Raw genomic sequence first — 14,166 nt, 5'->3', positions numbered from 1 at the left:
TCACAACTTCAATCCGTCCTAAATGCTGCAGCAAGACTGTTCTTCCTCCCGCCACCAAGATCTTGCTGCACCACTTTGCAAATCCCTAAACTGATTTCCCATTACCTCCAGAATCCATTTTAAATTACTCACAGTTTCAAAAGCCCACAACACCACCTCTCCATACATCTGAACTCATTTCAAAATATTCCCTCTCTACCTTTGACCTGCACCTCACCTTATCTCCGATAACCACCTCTGACAACACTTCTCCTGTGGTGCTATCCAGGTATGGTATTTGCTACCACACGCGTTCAGACTCAAAACTTTAAACACTCTGAAACCTAGTACAAATCATGTTTACCCTCTCAATTTATTAGAGCTTTCCCTACTTCACCTATACCGCTCACACTGGTACACCTTCACAATCTCCCGTCTGAGCCACATTCGCTATTCGGGTCTCATGTGCTCTTTTCCCATAAAGTTGTAAACTCTTTCCAGTGCAGGGTCAACCAAACCCTTTGCTGTCCTGTCTGCATTTATTTGGTCTAACTTTTATGTCCCTATTTTATATGTCCTGTTTTTCCCACTGTCTGGTGCTGTGGAGAACTATGGAACCTTACCACAATAATTCATGAATGCATTAGGATCATTGATCCCAGTGCCTGCACACCTCTGCTGTTTACACAAGAGGCAATGTAAACTGCATGATTTTTCGGTGAAATCTACACCTCTGAGTCGTGCATACAAAGGATCAATCATCACATCTGAACTACAGCATGAGTAAATTCTGGTTAAAGAAATAAAGGCCACAAAAATGCTTGTCCAGACAAGAACTAAATGAATTACCCACTGGATAACCTCCACTCTTTTGGGATCTCCACCAAGGAGCTACACAGTGAGGGAAGATACGATGTACAACAAGTCTACTTTAATACACTGTGAAGTGGCCCAAATTTAGCTGTTCTATCCAGTTCTGGAAATACATGAATTTCATTCAGTTTAATTTAAAAAGCTGGTTAATTTTATGTATTTGTGCAAATATCTATTTACATCACCAGAACTTTGTTCAAACAGCGTAATGAAGGAAAGCATCAACAATCATATATACATTTTAATTTTTGTTATGTCTACTCAAGAGTTGTAAAATTTGATGTTGTTATAATAATAATTTCTTGCAATACAACGCAGACCTTTCAATTCCATGTTTCCTTGATCTGACAATTTTTCATTGTGCTTCAACTACACTTGATGAAGTAGAGACAGAAGCTCAGAGATTATATGGGTCCCTATGAAGAAACAAGGCTTTCAACAAAATGCTAGATGAAGATTAATGGGTGAAAGTCAGACTTGCTCTATTTTCCTTTGACCATGCTCTTTAGCCAGTTTTGTTAAAACCCTTGTGTGCATGCTCTGTGAGCTCCTGTCTCTCCAGCATTTACCCTTCATCAACCATCCTGAAAACTTAACGGAACATCTGTGGATGAAAAGTGGCTGTTCACATAACCTTATACAAGCTTTTTGAGGAATTTGTACAATTATATCCAATCACCGAGAACAACAGTTCTATGACTACCATGGACATCAAAACAAACAACTCTGCCTGGCTGATGTATAGACCTCACTGCGAAGCACAGAAGCAAGCCAGAAGGAAAAGCAGGGTATTTGGTGTAAGTTACAGGAAGGAACACTGAAACATTAAAGTGGTCTCAAGGTGAACAACTGAACAAGTGGGAAAAAAAACCTGTTTAAAAGAGCATGGTGGTCTTTCAAATATAGGTAGTTTACAGGGACAGAGAATAAAATTAACACTGTATTGAGGGACATATGTGTCAAAGATTATAATCATGAGACAGTACTTCATGTTGTTCAAACTGAATGTATCTTTTGTTGTTACAGTGAGAAAATGTAATGCTCATGAACAAACATGTTTGTGTACACCAGTCATACCAGAGAGTGGGAAAATAGTTTCCCATGCAATAACAGTACAGAACAAGAAAGAAATATCTGAATGTCTCCAAGCTGTGTGTGTTTATGACCAGGTCATATTAATCATATTTAAGCAGGAAAATCTAGACAAACATGTCACTGGAAGGTCCTAACTGACAAGTGTTGACAAATTGACATCACCTTGATGACAGAAAAGTATAAACAACAACATGATGAACTGTACAGATATAGACACTAGTGGGTAAACGTATCAAGCTGAGAGTTTCTGGAAGGTTTGGTTGCTATAGGCGACATCTCCACTTTTCAATCAGAATCTATCATTTTGTAGAATGTACATAATAAATGATAACTAAAATCTGATTGGTAACTATAGGCGACATGCCCACTTTTCAAACTTGCCGAAAACTTGCAGATTGATACATTTACCCCTAGGAGCGAGAGCAGGATTTTCACAGATGGGTATGGATGCTCTTGAATAATTCACTTTTTTTATTTTTTATTCTCTGTAAATAAGAACTCTATACATTTGTATTAAAATATGCATCCACATACAGGTAGGGAGACAAATATAATAATGGAAATACTGATATAAATGAGCATTTTGCCACCACATGCAGCCAAATGTCACATTATGCAGGACAGATGCAGCACTGTACTCCCACAAGAGTCGCTTAACTGATCTCTGACTGAAAATGCTGTGTCAGGCATTGTTCCCGAATAGTCCATAAATGCCCAATTGGGATCAGACCAGTGACTGAAATGGCTATGACACAGATAACATCTGTGTACTGCGTATCAAACCACTGGGTGACCACATGTGCTCTGTGTATGGGGACTGGTCATCCTGGAAGTAATGCAATATGGGGTGAAGATGAACATAGCAGTCAATGACTGCACTCAAACCATGACAGGAAAATGCATCCCACAACAGTATGGAACCACCAGAACCATTCACTGCTGGAAACAAACTTCCATAGCTGTTTAAAAAGAACATGGTGACGGATGATTCATCTGACCATATCACCTTCCTCCACTGCCTGTGCTCTTTGAACCACTGAATTTGCAAATGTGCATTGCCAGTTGAATGGAGCAGTTTATGCATTCTCGGACTATGATATCCTCCTCTAGGTTGAAATTTACAGCAAATTGATCAGTAGTTGCTTGCAAATTTTTAATGCACGAATATTACAATCCTGAAGTATGTGCTTTCAACGACTGTTGTTAGCATGGAAACACCTCCTTAACAACGGACATCACCTTAGACACCACTTTTTGGGAAACATTAGCAAGCTTAACTGGCTTGGTCACTGAATCTCTTACCAAATGCACTCCCCTAAACACCCCTCTTTCAAAATCACGGAGGCCTCCCTCTTGCAGCCAGTATTATATGCACCAAAAGTTGTCCAGCATTTGTAAATATGAACCTGTACATCCCGAGATATTATTTACTTATGTAACACATGAACTACACCTGTTTAGAAGCCCTTGCAGTCAATATACTTGGTATCTCACTTAACCAGTTATTTCCATTCTTGTTTGTATACTACCTGTTTGTCTACACATGTAAATTATAATGGTAATAATATGAGAAGCCACCTATGAAATCTGTGAATGACTTTATACAGGTTAAGGAATTCCTAGCAGACTATTTATTTTACTAAAAAGGGTGAATTATTCCTTATAATGCACAAGTTTCAATTTTAGTTAGTTGTAGGAGGTGAGGTGTGTTTTGCCCTTGCTGACAGATATGCATTCAATAAAAAATAAACATAAATTATATTACAGGTAATGTACTATGTATTACACATTTTTAAAATCCACTGCAAAAGACATACTGGTAGGTTAAGGGGCAGCGGCTCATGCAAATGATTAAATATTGGGCAGCACGGTGGCTTAGTGGTTGCCACTTCTGCCTCGCAGCACTGAGGTCCTTCGTTCAATTTCCGATCATGGCCTTATCTGTGAGGAGTTTGTATCTTGTCCCTGTGTTTGCGTGGCTTTCCTCCCACACTCCAAAAACATACTAGTAGGTTAATTGGCTGCTAACAAATTGACCCTAGTCTGTGTGTATGTTAGGGAATATAGACTGTAAGCTCCAATGGGGCAGGGACTGATGTGAGCGAGTTCTCTGTGCAGCACTGCGAAATTAGTGGCGCTATATAAATAAATGGTGATGATGATGATATTGTCTATACAGCTCTCCTTAATAAGATGGCACTATATAAACAAATGACCAATTCAGACTTCCTGGTCTAGAAGAGCTATTTCACACACCTGTAATTCCCCTTACACTGGTCTGAGGAAACGGACATACAATGAATGTGGTCCCTTTGAATTAAATATTTGAGGTTTCTCATGTTATGGCAGAACTATGCTAATCCTCTTTTGATGCAATAACCAATATTCTCCCAATCAAATGCAGTTATTTTATAGACAAAAAAGGAAAATACTACCCATTAAATCACACAAACCGAGGTGACATTTTATTACTATTATCGTAAATTTGGAAGGCGCCACAGTGCTCTGCAGCGCCCTACGATAGGGAAAACAGTACATACATAAAACAGGGATTTGTTTTATATCCTAGAAACAGAAAACCTTCTAAAAATTAAATCCACACGACTTAACCTTTAGAGTTGCACTGCATAGAGTAGCATAGTTTCACTACAGACTAGGAGGGGTTGAATGGATGTTTGCCAGCATTTTTCTCCCCTATCTGACACCCCACAGGGAAAGTAAACTAGCTACAAACTGGTTTTGTTAAGTAAAACCCCCAGGCTAGAATAATGAAGGGCCCTTGATACCGCAGCTTCTTTGGGTGTTGTGCCATTCTTGTGGCTGCACAGGAAGCCCATTACATCATCCTTTCAGTGCCCGAAACACAAACAATCATGAGGGGGGTGGGGGTGGCACTTACAGCTCTAGAATGAGAATGACATCTGTTTTGTTCTCGTACACCTCATGCAACGTGATCACATTAGGATGTTGGATTTCTTTCAGTATGCTGACCTCCCTCTCAATATCCTCCCGGGTCACCCCACGACGGCTTGATTTGGTTCGCCTCTTCTTGATGAATTTTGCAGCATACTGCACATTCGAGCTCTTTTCTTGGCATTTCTTCACCACTGCAAACTGGCCGCTGTGACAAAAGAAATATATAGTCATGAAGAAGGCAGCGTGGTACATAGGAAACTAGTTTTACAAGCCTACCTGTCTTATTATTCTGCAAAACACCCACCCTCACAAAACAAACTGGGTCATTCATGGCAAGTTATTGGGACCTTGAATCCTCTGACATACATTTCATATACCAATATTAGGAAAGATGTGCAATGTGCATGATGACCAGAAGCTATTTACAGAGTTGGAGCAATTACAGTTACTGAAAGATAACTGCAGTCATAAGATGTAGGTAGACAGATATCAACAAATATTATATACACACACACACACACACACACACACACTATATATATATATACACATATACACACATACATACATACATACATACATACACACACATTAATATATCTGCAACCTACATAAATGTATTAAACAAGAACATTTTAATACTATATTTTAGCACAATTATCACAGATAATGAACAAGCTTGCCATCAACTGGTCTACTATCAAGCCAGGAAACACATTTTTTTGATTTATTTATATAGTGGCAGCATTTTTTGCAGTACTTTACAAATAGAGCAAGCACAGAAAGCAAGACTGGGGGTTAACAAACAGTTAAACAAAATAAGTTAACACATAATTTAAATTGTTCTCTGTTTTTGTCCAGTTAAAGTAGGCCTATAGGCAAACTATATAAATCTACATAATGGAAGTACAAATCACCTTCCAGTTCAAATCTAACCAAGTTTAGTACCTAACGAGGTTGTAGGAATAACTAACAAATATAATCCTGTATTAGAAGATGTGGTAGGGTCTCCTAGGACCGACTACAGAGAGTTCATCTAAGACCACATGCCTGATTTTTGACTAGTAAGGGATATTTCTGAAAATTTAATTGCTGCATATTTATGCATCAGTTATAATAATTATTTCATGATGGCCCCTCTTACTGAGGGACTACCAAGGGGCCAGCAGAAGGCAAGCAATTTGTGAATATGGCATAGTATTTACCGCAAATATTAAAAACAAAACTACATTGTAAAATCATTGCCAGAGCTCAAAGAAGTGGCAACAAGCGCACAAGGTATCTGTTACAAGAAATATTTATTATCCCTGGAAAAAAAAAAAAATCAAAAAATTCTCCATACATTTATAACACTTGCAATACATTGAAGACCTACAGCAAATCCAGGGCTTGGCAGCAAATGCCATATCATCTGCACCCTAAACCTAGTCCAGGTCACACCCGCAGTGTAAGGAAGCATATGTATTGTAGACATGAAGGATTTCTAAGTTCTTAGACAGCTGTGTTCAACCTGTGTGTCCAGTCTGCAAGTGGGATCCCCTGATTGTCATATTTTCCCACAGCATGGAAGAGCACAGAAGAGCATATAGTCAACTGAACAGTAACACACATATACATACATACAGGTACAGAAGAAAGCTAAATCACTGTGTAAAACGCATTCCTGCGCACTATTACCATTAGTACGGTAATTTTAACGCTGATTTTTGCTCGCATCTCTCGGGTCACTAGTAAAAATACGGGTTAAAATTGCCATATTAACGTTAATAATACTAATGTCGCGTTAATCCTAAACTAACGTGGCCGAATTGAATCTGCCCCTAAGGGGCAGATTCAATTGTTTTTTTCCGCGCCGCGGAAAAACTATTACCGTTAATACGGTAATAGTTAGCTGGATTTCAGCTCGCGGCTCAGGGAGCTGCGAGCTGAAATCCAGCGAGAAAATTACCGTATACGGTAATCGTGCGCGGACCGCGAGGTTTTCGACGTTTCCGCTGAGAATTGAATATGCCCCTAAGTGTTGTTTTAATTAAACACATCAAAATAAACATAATTATCAAAAATAAATTCCAGGTTTAGACTATGTGTGTGATATTTCTATGCAACAAATTTTTAGGGAAAGAAATTTTTAAAACTCAAAAAGATCTACTCAGAAGAAAAGAAAAAGTCTACATAACAATCGCTCACATAAGGAAAATGTGTAAGTACATCTCAGTGAAGATAAATGCCTGTAGGTGGAGATCAGGCTTTTAAAGCAGATATGACAATAAATTAGCAAAAGGTAAAAACCATGTCCCAAAGAAATAGTAAATTTGTGCCAAGTTTATAATAGAGCATGACACGTTCTCATTAAAGCTTCAGACTGTTAATCAGCAGCATTAATATTAAAATTATTTCTAGGTGACCTTAGGAGATCATTCTTTCCAGATTACATCGCACTGCTCTGGGATGGAGAATTATCCTGTGAACCATGGAGGCCCATGCTTTCAAAGGATTATTTTCTGCTTTGATAACATTGCACAAGTTTGATTCATGTTGCCGACAATTTTGTGCATTCACCACAGAGAAACCAATGGAAAACTCTCCAGAAAATGCATCTGTTTTGTTGCTATAGAACAAAATATAGAAGGTAAATCCTGTGCTCCTCTGCAGTTTCTTGATAATAAGCACTAGTTAAACACCACCTCAGTGTCGGACTGGGGCATGAAGGGCCCACCGGGGGACTGCAACGCTAGGGGCCCACCAGAGGGGGTGTGGCCAGCCATCATAGAGGCGAGACCAGACACTAAAGGGAGAGTGGTCAGCCCACGAAGGACAGCTAGCACCATAGTGTAGTATATAAAGAATGTAGTGTGCTCATCCTTCTCTTTTAAAATGACAGGCTGACTGTGCACTTATTATTCCAAGTGTAATGCTAATAATAAAATTTGTATTCTTTTATCTTGAATACAATTTGTATTTTTCTATATCTTGTATTAGGCTGTGAGCAAGAGGCTCGGTTCAATTAGTGGGATAACATTTAATGTTAGTTTTATCACAATTTATTGAATCCTGGTTAAAATACATAAAAATACATTAATATAGACAAATAAAATACTCCAATTAAACCACAGTATTTATATTATGAGGCATTGATTTCTATATACATACATATGGTATGGCATCAATTGAACATACATAAAAAAAAAAAAATCAGACAAACCTAGGTATATAGACCTGGACTAGTCTAGCTACTGGGAGGCAAATGGCAGTGGGTATAAATGCTGCATTGATCCAGATATAACACAGTCACTGATATCTCAATAAAATAATGTTCATAGCACACAAGTCCAGTAGATGGGAATTGGTATTTCTTTAAGTCTCTGCTAGTGCAATATAAATATTCAGATCACTGTCCACATATATCACATGGTTATTGCTGCGATGCTTTCAAATTTAACTTTGTTTACTTGCAGTTTTGATGTATATAGAGATGGTGGCCAGGTACCCAGTGTGCTGAAATCAGAGGATGTTTCTCGTGGTCCGTGCTTGTTACTGTTGGAGAGGAAGGTGCCTGCGTTCCACTGTGGAACGCATCTGTCCCTTCCTGTTCTCGCGTATGTCCAAAAGATGAATGGTATGCAAGTCGGGAGTCAGCTGTTTTCTTAGCTCCTCCCATACAACGGAGGGGGCGTGGCTATAATGTGGCAGGGCCTACCGGTGGATAGTCCTGCTGCCCTGCAGGCCAGTCCGAGCCTGCACCACCTTAATACTAAGTTGATGGTTGAAAATTTCCCAGAAGGGATGCAAATGTAAATATTTGGCAAGCACTGTTTCTGGGAAAGGAAGAGGTCTATTCTATTTAGGTTGACTTGCACGTGGTAATATCGACATTACCTATGAGGTCTTAACATGGTCAATTGGCCATGTAGAAGTACTGTGAGTTATTTACAGACAGAAAAAAAATCAGTTATAAGAATAAACTCATGGACTTCTTGAACATGAACCCAGAAACAGATGGACACTGCTTCAAAATTCAAAGAAGATTACTAAAATGAGTTGACCATGAAAGGATATGGAGATATCGCCAGGCAACAAACTTTTACTATGAAGTTTCAAATCAAGAAACTCAATGGCTATTGTGGGCTGGGTGGCACTGGGGTCATCTGCCTAATAAGCCCCAAAACAAATTACTATTCGGCTTATCAGGATACTTCAGACTCTGGCTAATATGTACAGCTGATAATCTTGATCCTTCTCAAACTGTCATCTCAACTTTTCAGATATTGATAAACGATACAATCATCAACAAGCTTAGACTCTTCACTCCTACGCTGCTCTCAAATCTTACCAAATGTCTTCTTGCTTTGTGCATAGTTCATTTCTAGGACATCAAGTATAAGTCACCGACAATAGAATGAAATCCAGAGAGGATGCCCCAAAACCATAGCTTCAATGAAAAACCTTGATAGCGTTAAGCCCACCTCGTTATTCTTTTTCCCCTAAAGTTCAGTCTCATCACCAAACAATCCACACATGCTAGTTGAACAGTCATGCCCAACGGTCACATCTTGGGATGTGTGGCTAGCTTAACACAGAGAAATAAACACAGCAAGAGTTATTTACAGAGGTTAAGTTTAGATACAGTTGACATTAAACCATAGCACCCAATCGTAAATTAACATTTATCTGTCTAGTGCATGTTAGACAATGGAAGCAAATGCCTGGTTACTGTGGCCGAGTGCAAATATATACCAGTGCAACGTTCGTAAACAACAGTCAGTTTGTTAGTTATGTCACATTGTGTGTGCCTGGAAACGTATGCACCTGGTCATAGAGTGGAAGAAAAATAAAATCAATGAAATGAGTGTGTTTACTAAGATTATATTATTGTCTTCTGAACTAAAACATGTCAGTCTGTTTTGGTTGACGTATTCACTCGGCCCTTAGACATTAGCAACCCTATTATTCCTGCCAATGTCATAAGGTCAGTTACTGTACTGCATTGCTTGGCCACGCAAGTTCTTTAGCCTCTGGCACCTCAATCTGGGAAGGATGTATTAAAATCACCTAAAGTGCAAAGAGATATTTTGTCTGAAGCAATCTCCTTTTTACCTGGTCTGTGCTTTAATATGATACTTCCTACAATCATTTTTTTCTTTTTCTTTTTTGGAACAGTGAAGTTATGCAGTTTGTGAGCTGAACCAATATTCAGCCTATAAACTATGAAGTGCCTCATGCCTCAGTAAAGTCCCTAGTTCTTAGTGAATTGATAGGCTGAAAATTATAAAGGGCTTATTGTTAGAAGTGCCGTCCCATTGGAGGTGGGGCCAGTGACGTGTAGGTGTGGACAGATTTGTGTGGACATGGCCAGCAGCATGAATGGCAACCCGGACTGGCGGACTACATCACCACTTCGCTCATCGCCCCAAACCCCCCTTCTCCTTCCTGCAAAAGATGACCTCACAAAAAAAAAAAAAAAATGTTTTTTTTTTGCTCCTGGCTGGCCAGGGCCTATTTTTGTAGAGAGGCCTGAGGCTGCATCCCCATCAGGCCCATTGTTAATCCGGCCCTGGTTCAGCCCAAGGGATTGCCGGCTCCTCTGTGCGGAAGCGACAAGTAAACTTTAAGAGTCAAATGAAATGCAGAATTTATGTTCCCTGAATGTATTTCTGAATATTCACACCCATAGTACAGTGTGTTCATGACAAATGTTTGCTGTAAGACACTGTGATAAAAATTACGTATTATTTTGCAAATGTGTTTACCCAAGTGTTGTGTCAAGAATCGCTTCAGAAAAATTTAGCAATTTAATAAATTAGCAAAACACAGCCATTTTTAGTGTTGCTTCACACATTTTGTCACAGCTAAAACAATGAGAACCATAGAATCCCATGACAGCTACATTTTCATAAGTTCTCCAGCAATACAACATTTAGAATAAGCAGGAATCAAACTACAATCATTATTTCATCATACTACCAGGTTTGAATTAAATAATAGGAACTGACATATGTTTTTACGCTTGTTATTAAATTAATTCATGGTTAATTGATTTACAAAAATTAGTGAGAAAAACAATAACAGAACATTAAGTCCTGGCAGAAATGGGTCCTGCTGAGAGGTATGCTAAGCACAGACACTAAAATCACCAACACATCTTCTGCTTGTAACATCTTGTCTGAACTCTATTTAGAGTTCAAGATTTACTGGGGTCATGAGTTCAATTCCCAACCATGGCCTTATTCGTGTGGAGTTTGTATGTTCTCCCCGTGTTTGCGTGGGTTTCCTCCGGGTGCTCCGGTTTACTCCCACACTCCAAAAACATACTGGTAGTTTAATTGGCTGCTATTAAATTCACTTTAGTCTCTCTCGGTCTGTGTGCGTGTGTCTATGAAAGGGAATTTAGATTGTAAGCTCCAATGGGACAGGGACCGAAGTGAGTGAGTTCTCTGTACAGCGCTGTGGAATTAGTGGCGCTATATAAATAGCTGATGATGATAGTTTATTTTACTACAAGATGAATAAACTGCATGAATAAAGTCATGAAACTATAAAATACACAGCGAGTGTCTAGGATAAGCCCAATGCTAAAAGTAGGGAAAATTTCTTGCTTACCAGTTAAAAATGGCTGCAATGTACGCGGGTGGAATGATACAGAGCCACAATGTTGCCCTCCAAACATCGCACAAACCCCCATTTTTCAACCAGGTTCGTGAGCTTAACCACGTAGTCTGAGGAAAAAAGGCTGCATTAACCAGCCCTTTAGGGACTGAGTGACATAACATCACTCATTGTTATTAATATCCACTTGGCGCCCCCACACTAAGCGGAAGTGCCGATATGGAGGAAAGGTAGCCGACAGTTCCTTCCCTGTGAAGCTGCTGGTTGCTGCCCCTCCATGTCTGCGATAAGCTATAATGTCATAGACCAGCACCACACTCCCAGTCTGAGGATCTGAAGATGTTGCCCTCTGCCTCCCACCTGCTATGGTAAAAAGCAGGAAGAGGGCAGTGTATCTAAGAGGTGAGGGGCGTAGAGCACCCATGGGGGTGTAGTCATAATGATCCCCTTCTTCTCTAGGTAGTAGGAGTTTTAAGGTTCCTTAAAGAAAAATAAATCCATTATAATTCTTCATACAAGGCTGAATTTAGAGCTCCTGCTGCCCTGCGCTTGGTGAGGTCAGTCATCCTTCCATCCAACACCCCCTCCTCTATTTTTTACTGGGGCAATAAATAATTGGTAAAAGACAGCTATCATTCAAAAGGACACATTAAATAATTTCAATGGTGGCCCCTGAACAGTGTTGCCCTGTACATGTGCCTAGTAAGACAGTAATGGTTTCATACATGAAAAACTGTTTGCAATTTTTACCTTTATGTTGTTTAATTATTCCAAATTATCAAAATGTAATGTTGATATTACCAAGCGAATACATGCAAAACAGTCTGAAAAGATATATTAGATTGTTTAAACTGGAAACAATATTTTCTCATAACATTTTAAATATATAAACTGAAAAAAAAAGAAACCGCTTCAAGGAATCAAACCCATGATTTGGATGAGCACCAGCCTCTCCTGCAGCAAAGATGTAATGTAATTAAGTGGCAATACAATGTGTAAGTTTCTAGCCTTCTTAAGCCAATTTGCTTCACAGAGGAGGATAAAGCCCAACAATGAATGCAGATGTTTAGACTTGTGTTGGAACAATACTTCCAGCAATAACAGTGATTTGTTGGGTGATCTTCTAATACCTATTGAATTACTGCTGAATTATTACCCTGAAATGGATCTTTTCATTGAACTTGGCAGACTGCCCTCACTCCCCTGCACCTAAATTGCAAGCAGTAAACTAGGCAAGTCTTCTGTTACTAGCCAAGTGTCAGATTACTACAACGAACCTGTGTGTACGAGTACATAAGCTATACTATACACGTTTTCAGGAACTGCCCAAAAACCAAGCACCATGCTGCCTTATTAATTAAGCACAAACAATATTCATTTGTTGATGAAATTATTATATGTAATTAGCACAATCCCTTATAATTACTCAATGTTTTTAAAGCAATATACTGAGAAGTATATTAGCATGAACACATAACATTTGTGGGAGAAGACTACAAGATATCTGATCTATGATGCAGTATACAGTAATTTTCGGTTGTATTAACGTGTGTCAAATGTGATATATATATATATATATATATATATATATATATATACACACACACACACCTAAATAGCATAAATTATGTATATTGAATCACTGAAATTATATATCTATTATACATAAAAATAAATTATGAACGCTAATTAAATGGTAAACACTTAACTGAATTATTAGCTTATATGGACATATGTTCATTATTTGTTGCCACTTGCTACAGTACTAAAGCGTTTATTAAATATTTTATGAATACCTCATATTAACAGCTTGTATTTTAGCTGTAGCTTTCCTCTAAGAAGTGACAGCCCAGGTATTTATAAGGGCAATTCTGAATTCACATTTTACGGCGGCAAATGTGTAACACTATATTGCAACAGATATTCTGTTAAGGCATAACCCATAACTGTTGTGGAATTTGAATTACAACCAGCTCTTTGTGCTGGAAATATGACAAGAAAGACTGTAAATTAGACAGGTGGTCAGTGCCAATTTAACGCATGGGTAAAAAAATTACCCTGTGTCCAACAGAACAGGACACCCTCCATTAGGATTTTCTATTAAAGAAACTTGCATAGGGTATTCCCTTACAGAACATCCATCTCTGTCCTCTGGTCTACTGGAAAGAAAAGAGAGCTTTCTTTTTTAAAAAAAAAAATGAGGAGGAGATCTGAGTTGCTTGATCAAGGTCAGCCTAAGATTTCCTTCATGGAAAAAACAACAAAAAAATATATAAATCAACCACACACAAAAAGCCCCCCAAACAAATAAAGTAATGCTTTACCATAAAACAAAGGCAATTCCTTTATGTAAATCAAAGCACAATTACTAATATTTTACCAAGTGCTAAAAGATTTCTCACCTTTTCTCACTAGTTCTAATATTAGGAACCCTGAAACCCTTTTACAAGTGATAAACATTATTGCTATTTTTATTTACAAAGCATTAACATATTACACATAACTTTACAGTAAGGGAACCATTGCACAAACAATTTCGATACAATGACATGAAACAGCAGGTAAGGATGGCCCTGCCCAAATGAGCTTACAATCTAAGAGGAGTGGGAAACACTCAATACATAAACGGAATGGAAAAACAATTGTAGTTGCAAAGTGTATGGAGCTATTCTTAGGTAGCAGCAGTATCAGACTCCAATA

At 38.6% G+C, this 14,166-nt stretch overlaps 1 protein-coding gene across 1 annotated transcript in view; it reads right to left on the bottom strand.

Annotated features, from left to right (window-relative positions):
* DAPK1 (death associated protein kinase 1) overlaps positions 1-14,166 on the bottom strand; it is a 117,148-nt gene that overhangs the window by 42,078 nt on the left and 60,904 nt on the right. Inside the window, exon 3 of the mRNA XM_075211075.1 lies at positions 4,847-5,068. Coding sequence (XP_075067176.1) covers positions 4,847-5,068 — 222 coding nt within the window. The remainder of the gene's footprint in view (positions 1-4,846; positions 5,069-14,166) is intronic.

The sequence above is a fragment of the Mixophyes fleayi genome, chromosome 1 (assembly GCF_038048845.1).
Source record: "Mixophyes fleayi isolate aMixFle1 chromosome 1, aMixFle1.hap1, whole genome shotgun sequence".
NCBI classification, from domain to species: Eukaryota; Metazoa; Chordata; class Amphibia; order Anura; family Limnodynastidae; genus Mixophyes; species Mixophyes fleayi.
This window is presented reverse-complemented; position numbering and strand designations above follow the sequence as displayed.